Source organism: Kogia breviceps, chromosome 1 (assembly GCF_026419965.1).
Source record: "Kogia breviceps isolate mKogBre1 chromosome 1, mKogBre1 haplotype 1, whole genome shotgun sequence".
In the NCBI taxonomy this organism is placed as follows: domain Eukaryota; kingdom Metazoa; phylum Chordata; class Mammalia; order Artiodactyla; family Physeteridae; genus Kogia; species Kogia breviceps.
The window spans coordinates 201,120,988-201,128,745 of record NC_081310.1 but is presented as its reverse complement, the minus strand read 5'-3'; the positions used below and the strand labels follow the sequence as shown (position 1 = coordinate 201,128,745).

Here is a 7,758-nt window from a genome sequence, read left to right as displayed (position 1 = left end):
GGCCTCCCGGCCTGACCCCTCACCCCTCACTTCCAGCTTCTCCTTCCCTGCCTGTCACCTCTGCTTCCCCCCTCCGGGCTTCTCCTCTGCCTGCCCTCCTCCCTCCCCTCTCCCTTCAGCAGGAGCCCAGCCCTTCTTCCTGTGTCCAGGGGGTCACTGGCAAGGACACTGCCCACCTGTGGCTGCATACCAAGATAGTACCCACTCCTCGTCATCCCTGCAGACCCGCCTGCCCGGTGGCCACCAAGGACACGTGTGAGGCACAGGAGACAGACAGCGGAGGGGGCTGAACTAGTCGGATTTTATTAGAAGTCTTGATAGAGCAGTCCCGTGGCTCCCACGTGACTGAGAGTTCAAATTCTGAGTACGAAGTTGTGCCCACGCGCACCCACCCACACGGGAATCCTTTAAGGATCGTGGTGGAGACCCCCAGCCGCCCCACACAGCCCCGGTGTGAGCCCCGACCAGACAGCAAAGCATGCCCAGGGGCCCTGCGCCCACGGCTCTGCCCTGTCCTTCCACGCCCATCCAGGCTGACACTCTCGTTCCTACGAGGATACACCTTGAGTTCCGCCTTCACAAAAGGCAAATGTGCCCACGGCACGGCCTGCGCCAGGCCCACTGGCCTGGCAGCACCGGATCTGAAGAAAGCCCTCTACGCATGGGGCGCCGGCTGGCCGAGCCCCGCCGCCTACAAATATCATAGAACCCCGGCAGTGGGGACTTCCCAGAAGTCACTTGCTGAAATGCAAACACAGAGCAACCCCATGGGGTCAGACATTTGGCAGAAGATGGGCCCTGAATGACAAGGACACTGCGCGCACATTCTCTGAGAATGGCCCTCCTGCTGGCCCGCCAGCCTGGAGAAAGAGCCTTCCGGAGAAGGGGCCAGTCCGAGCCAGGGGCGGCACGGACGATGGGGAGGCCCTTCCCGCTGCCAGAGGAACGCGCTGGCCCTCTGGTCCTCCGGGCAGGGCGGCCGCCCGCGGGTCACCACGGCCGCCAGAGGCCGCAGGCGGGCTGGCGCGCGGCGGCGGCGGCGGCGGCGGCCTTGGCCGGGGCGGGCGCGGGCGCGGAGCCAGGCGCCTTGGGCTCCTTGGCGGGCGCAGCCGGCGCGGCCGGCGGGCGCTGGAAGTGGTAGAGCAGCTTCATCTGCGTGTCGCTGGCCGCGTGCAGCGTCAGGAACTGCACGGCCTCCTGCAGGCACCACGAGTAGCCCTCGCTGTAGTCCTGGTGCAGGCTCTTGGGGCCGGCGGCGGCGGCGGCGAAGGCTGCGGGGAGCCGGGGCGGCGGTGAGCGGGGCCGGGGAGCCCGGGGCGCGGGGCGGGGCGGGGGTCGCGCGGGCCGGGGCTCCCGGGCGCCGGGCGGCTCACCTTTGCTGTGTTTCAGGTAGCTGACGGCCATCTCCAGGATGTCGGCCTTCTCCAGCTTGGAGTTGGGCTGGTGGCGCGCGAACTCCTGCTCCAGCAGCAGCTTCAGCTGCTCGATGCTGCTGTTGATGCGGTCGCGGCGCATCTTCTCCACCACCGGCTTCCGCAGCTGCGGGCGGGAGGAGGGGGCGTCAGCGGGGCCGCGCCAGCGCGGGGGCCGCAGGGGCCGCGGCCGCGCACTTACTCGGTTTTTCTCTTTGGGGCTGAGCAGCTCCACGGCCACGGTGCTGGGGGCCATGCCTGGCGCGGGGAGAGGCGAGGAGGCGAGGAAGCAGGGAGCGGAGCGGGCGCGTCCCGTGCTGGCGCGGGCCCCGGCCGCTATATAGGCGCGGGCGGCGGGCTGGCGCCTGGGGCCCGGGCGCCGCGGCCGTTCCCACACTCCGCGGCCAATGGCGGCGCGGGCCGCACAAAGGCGCCGGCCCATTAGCGCACGCTAAATTGCCTGTGAATTGGCGCGGGCACAATGGGAGCTCCCCGAGGAGCAGGTGGGCCGCGCTGCACAATGTCCGGGCTGTGGGAACGCGCTCGCCCTCATTAGCATCCCGGGGCCTGATGCTGGGAGCCCCGCGCCTCAATGTGCTGCCTTTTCCCAGGCCGCGGGGACAAGGGTGGGGGCAGGAAGGAGCTGCGCTCCTCCCCTCCCCTCCCTCCCCTCCCCCCTTCCCCTCTCCTCTCCCTTCTCCCCCCTCCCCAGCGACTCCCTGCTGCTGGCTGGCAGAGGCCAGGAGCCCAGATAAGGGGAAGCTTTAGAATGCACAAGTGCGGCCGCTTCCAGGAGGATGGGCACCGTCCCTGACAGGCGAGGGGGGCGGAGGAAGCCGCACTTTTCCTGAACAGACACAGTCACCTCCCTCTGCACAGGTGGAAGAGGGGCCCAGGCTCTCAGGATCAGACCTACTGGCACATGTGGCAAGTCCCCAGGCTGTCACCTGCGACACGTGACTTCAGAGCTAGAAAATGGGCTGCCACGCCTCCCTGGCTGGGCTCTGGGTAGCTTCAGGGAGCCAGAGTACCCGAAACGCCCAGCACGGAGCCTGGCACCTAGGCGGTCCCCCCCCCCCCCCCGGGAGCTGCACTCCCTCCTCCCTGGAGCAGTTCATCAGCCTGTGGCATCTGGGGTGCTCTGAATCAGCAGGTGGCCTCCAGGGTCCCACCCCACCCCCATCTGGATGGGAGTCTGACCGCGGCTGTCCGTGGAGCACGGGAGGGCGCGTGGCTCCGGGCGTGCTCCGTACAGGTGTGTGGTCACTGCTCCCGCGTGACTCGGGGGAAGCCTCGGCTGCATTGCTACCCTCTGCACTGTCTTAGGAGCACTTGTAGGGCTTGCTGTCCCTAGGCATTTTGCCTGTGGTGAGGAAGCGGGTGCCAGGTGGCAGACATGAGGCTCCTGCCTGGAGCCCCCACAAACGCTGTACCTGCTCAGACCCACCGGAGGAACCGCTGATCCCGGTACTTGGTCAGCCCAGCTGAGGGCCAGCCGCTGCCTGAGGGGCCACCAGCCCCACCCTGGGTCCCTAGGGGAGGGCTTGTTGGGAGCCCCCCTCCACCCAAAACAATCACTTTACTTTGATTCTCTGCAGCCGGGAATCCAGTTCTGCAGGGACTGCGGGAGGGGGAGGGGCTGGGACTACCTTCTAGGAGGCAGGCGGGACCCAGCAAGGTCCAAAGAGAAGGCGGGGCTTCAGCTCGGGGAGCCAGCGGCTGGCATCAGGGTGCGTCAGCCAGAGTCTAGATCCAGGAGCCCAGCTCCTTGGACGGCAGCCACGTCCGAGTGCAGCTGGGAATTGCAGGGCCTTAACAAGGGTCTTGGCAGTGACTCACGGCCACGAGGGGCCTGCTCGGTGGACCTGCTCAAGAAGTCCGCAGCACAAGGAGCCTTTGGGGACCCGGGAAGCAGGAGGACGGTGTCAGGACGGCCAGGGCAGGCTTGGCTTGGAGCCAGCACAGGGCAGCCCCAAGAGCCTGCTGGTCACCCACTGGGATGGATTAGGCTGGGGGGTCCCCGGGGGGAACCTTCAGGTGACTTTGGAAAGGAGTGGAGGGCAGCCCCATTCACCCTTTGGCACCTGCTCTTCCCCCAGAGCACCTCTCTTGAAGGGGAAACAGGCCCCAGGCTGGCTTTGGGAGGTGGGTGACCCCTGAGCCTGGGCTCCTCTCAAGCAGGTGGACCCCCTACCACAGATATCCGGCCCGATGAGGTTTGATGCGGAAGGGCAGAGGGCACCCGGGCAAGCTGGGATGGGCGTGCTGGAGACGTGTGCTCTGCCCTCTGCTCCACAGCCCTGGCTGGCACTGTCGGCGTGGGCTGGCAGATCCCACAGGCTGCAAGGGGCACCCGGCGACGCTCGGTGGAGCCATTTTTGCACCCAAAGCGGGGCTTGCGCTGGGCGACCGGCACGTTTTGGTGGGTCCCTCGCCTGCCTGTGGACTCCCTGGGGGGGGACTGTCGGGGGGAGGGCAGGATGTCTTAGTTGCCTGTGTCCCCATCGCCCACACCCTGCCAGCCCAGCACCTGGCTCCAAGGAGGAGCTTGGCCAAGGAAGAGGGGATGCAGGGACAAGGGGCGTGTGCTTGACGGCCTGGCTGCTGGCAGCCGGGGCCCCAGGGCTCTGCCCGGAACCCCCAGCTTCAGAGGGGCAGCTGGCCACCTCCCCCAAGCCAGCTCTCGGCCCAAAGGAGACACGTGCCAGAGATGCAGTCCAGCCCCTACCCCACCCCACCCCACCCCAGCTGCACGCCCACCCGCAGTGGGCCAGGGTGGAGGTGAGGGTGGCGGGTGGGCCGTGGGGGGCTGACTCCTCCCGCCTTCCTCCCCTCCTCCCTCCCCCTGGACAGTAGCAGCTTTGATCCAATTTTGAGTTGTGGGAAATATGAAATGAATGGTGTTAAATCTCAGCCCGGCCGGATGAAAGGCTTGATCCCTCCCCAAGTGCGGGCCAGATGGCAGCGCGGCCTCCAAGGCACACGCCTGGCCTTTGTGGGCCGTTTAACACTGTGAATGGGGCCAAAGTGTGGGAAAGTCGCTGGGCTCCCGGCTCACACGTCCGTCCGAGGTGAGTGGCCCAGCGGCCTGGGGGGGCTGCGGAGGAGGGAGGAGCGGGGGAGAGCCCAGGGCCTCTGCTGGCTGGCGGGCTTAGCGGAAGCGTCCCAGACCGTGGAGGGGGCTCGGATCCTCCGCTTTGGCTGCCCCCAGCAGCTGGGGGGGCGGGGAGAGTTTGTCCTGCCCCCACCCTGGAGAGCTCAGTAAGTCTAGGGTGGGGTGAGGTGTCTAGAAACAGCCACTGAGGCAAGGTGCCGGCTGTGGATGTGGGGCTCCAGGCCAAACCCACAGGCTGGGTATGATTATGGCAGAATTCAGGAATTTAGGATCACAACCCATTTCTTTTTTCTTTAAAAAAAACATTAATCATGTATTTATCTTTGGCTACGTTGGGTCTCTGTTGCTGCGCGCAGGCTTTCTCTAGTTGCGGCGAGCGGGGGCTACTCTTCGTTGCGGTGCGCTGGCTTCTCATTGCGGTGGCTTCTCTTGTTGCGGAGCACGGGCTCTAGGCACGCAGGCTCAGTAGTTGTGGCGCATGGGCTCAGCAGTTGTGGTTCGCGGGCTCTAGAGCGCGGGCTCAGTAGTTGTGGTGCAGGGGCTTAGTTGCTCCGCGACATGTGGGATCTTCCTGGATCGGGGCTCGAACCCGTGTCCCCTGCATCGGCAGGCGGATTCGTAACCCCTGCGCCACCAGGGAAACCCCATAACCCATTTCTAAATACACCACACCCCAACTCCACCCCTCCCAGGCTGACCGCAAAGCAAAGGGCACCGTGATGGGGGTGGTGCTCCAGGGGCACTTGCCCCCCATGACAAGGGAGGTCTTCTCATAGGGATGGTGCAGCTGCGGTGGTAAACAGTGTGGTGGTTCCTCCAAAATTAAACGTAGAATTACCATGTGACGTGGCAATTCCACTTGTGCTCTGTACCCAAAAGAATTGAAAGTGGGGTCTCAAAGAGACCCTCGTATACCCATGTTCACAGAAGCGTTATTCACAATCACCAAGAGGTAGAAGCAACACGTGTCCATCAACAGATGAATGGATAAGTCCATTCATACGACAGAATGTTATTCAGCCTTAAAAAGACAGGCGATTCTGATACCTGCTCCAACGTGGCTGACCTTGAAGACACCGTGCCGAGCGAAATGAGCCAGCCGCGAAAGGACACATCCTACATGATCCCGCTTCTGTGACGTCCCTGGAGGAGTCACACAGAGACAGAAAGGAAGAGAGCGGGGCCGGGGGCTGGGGGAGGGGGTGGGCAGTGAGCGTTTCATGGGGGCAGAGTGTCAGTTTGGGAAGATGAGAAAGTTCTGGAGACGACGGTGGTGATGTTTGTACAACAGCGCGCGTGTGCTTAACGCCACTGAGCTGTGCGCTTATAAATAATTAAAGTTATTTTATGTTATGTGTATTTTACCACAATTTAAAAAAAAAATAAAAAAGGAGGACTCCTTGGAGAAGAGCCACACACTCCCTCCCCCCTCCCCAATCCAGCCCCAAGTGACCCTGCCCTGGACCTCCCAGTGCCCTGCAGGCTGGACCGGTGTGGAAGGGACACTGCTGCACCAACTGGCCTCTGCCCAGATCCGCACTGCCGCCTCCGCCTCCGCCTGGGGCCAGATTCCCCGGAGCAGGTTGTGCCGTCCACAGGGTGCTGTGAAGTCCCAGGTTGTGGACAACCTGGGTGTTTCTGGTCCCAGGAGGGTTTCCTTCTTGGGGTATGGGGAGTGGGCAGGCTGGCCTTCTGGGAGAGGAGGGACAGTGACAACCCCCTGTGACACCCCCATGTGCCACCACAAGGACGCCAGGCTGTGCACAGCCCAGAGACTGGTGCCCCCTGGGGTGGTTCTGTGCCACGGCTCTCGCCCCAAGCCCATCCGAACTCGGTGCTGTGCCCCTCTCCTGCCCTCCGGTGGCTCCCAGCGGGGGCCCCGGCCGGCCCTCCATCACCGGCCGGTCCACCTGCGGTGGCCACGGAAAGAGCGCCCAGGACAGCAGGGAGGCGCCCGGCGCGGGTGTGAAGGGACGAGGCTGGACTGGGTGCTGCTCACAATTGCCCCCAGCCAGGCAGGCCTCTGGGAGCACTGGAGAGGCAGTGTCTATAGGTTGCTGAGTCCGTCTGGGGGTGGGGAGGGGGTTTGGGGTCTCTCCTTGGGGATCCAGGAGGGAGCTGGATGGGGGTAAGAGTCCCAGTTTCTGAGCATCTGCTAAGCACCGGGCGGGGAACAGGAATCTGCCTTCTTAGAACTGCCCTGTGAGGGGAGTGTCCCTGCCCCATTTCACAGACAGGAACCAGAGGGGTTCTGAGCATTTTTAATTATTATTACATACTAGGCAGGGCTAAGAGCTCTGGTATATTTCCCAGGCTAGACCTGCCTGGGGACCAGGCAGTATTATTACTTCCTTCTTCCAAGTGCTCCCAGGCACCGAGAAGTTGCTGAGGCCGCTGGAGGGTGAGGGTGGGGGCTGTGGGACTTGGACCTGTGGAGATGGGATGGGGGAGGGGAAGGGGCTCAGAGCCCGGGCTGTGGGCCTGGGGCGCTGACGTGAGTGGCGCCTGCCGTGGAGAGGGAACCGGTGGGGGGTGACATGCGTCTCCCCCGTGGCGTGCAGGAGCAGCCGCACGGATCCCTCGATCCCCTGGTCGGAGTCTTGTTCCAGATGGCGGGTGGCCAGGACCATGGACAAAGGGCGGCCGCAGCTCCCAGGCGGCCTGCGAGGCACGCAGCTGCCTTTGTCGCCGCGCAGGCGGAGGGTCCAGAGTGTGGGAACCTCCGGCTGCGTGGCTGCTCTGGGGGAGGGGTGCTCTGGGGGGGTGGTGAGAGGAAACCCCGCCCTCCACTCCCCAGCACCCCTCTGCCCTAGCTCCCCGCGCCCCCAGAACCAGGCCAAAGACCTGGATGCGAGAGGGGGCTCTTTCCTCCCTCCTAGCTGCGGGACTCTTCCCTTCCCTGGGGCAGCGGACACCTGGGCACACCTGGGCTGAGACGGGACTGAGGCCTGGCCCCTGCCCTGCGGGGTGGACGGGGGCTGAACTTGGGACTGGGGAGACCTTGCACTTAGGAGGTCACTTTGGGGGTGTAGTTAGCCCACCACGGAGTTACATCGAAGACCGAGTGTCCACCTGACATTGGCAAAGAGATGGAGGGAACCTCCCAAATGCTGACATTTTGGGGGCCAGAAACTTGGTTAGTTTTTCTTATGTCTGCTTTCTCCAGATTTTCTTGAAGGAGTGTCTACTGTTTGAATAATTTCTAAAAAGACACGTTTAGGCTCCCACAGG

General features: G+C 64.1%; 1 protein-coding gene across 3 annotated transcripts; it reads right to left on the bottom strand.

Moving 5' to 3' along the window:
* Positions 1–990: 990 nt before the first annotated feature.
* Positions 991–2,012, bottom strand: HES5 (hes family bHLH transcription factor 5). 3 transcript variants are annotated; one of them, XM_059065447.2, is made up of 3 exons: positions 1,615–1,737; positions 1,374–1,539; positions 991–1,271 (listed from the first exon to the last, which is right to left on the bottom strand). In XM_059065447.2, the coding sequence occupies exons 1-3, from the start codon at positions 1,666–1,668 to the stop codon at positions 991–993; spliced, it is 501 nt and encodes a 166-aa protein (XP_058921430.1). In that variant the 5' UTR covers positions 1,669–1,737. The 3 variants fall into 3 exon arrangements, with proteins under 3 accessions (XP_058921430.1, XP_066879155.1, XP_066879180.1); XM_067023054.1 differs by having other exon boundaries at positions 1,374–2,012; XM_067023079.1 differs by having other exon boundaries at positions 991–1,539.
* Between the last annotated feature and the right edge of the window lie 5,746 nt (positions 2,013–7,758).

Excerpts from the sequence above, each read along its gene's own strand:
- HES5 (XM_067023054.1), bottom strand. The coding sequence starts at position 1,854 with ATGGGCCGGCGCCTTTGTGCGGCCCGCGCCGCCATTGGCCGCGGAGTG. Across the intron at positions 1,272-1,373 it reads CTACCTGAAACACAGCAAAG|CCTTCGCCGCCGCCGCCGCC; the intron begins GTGAGCCGCCCG and ends GGCTCCCCGCAG.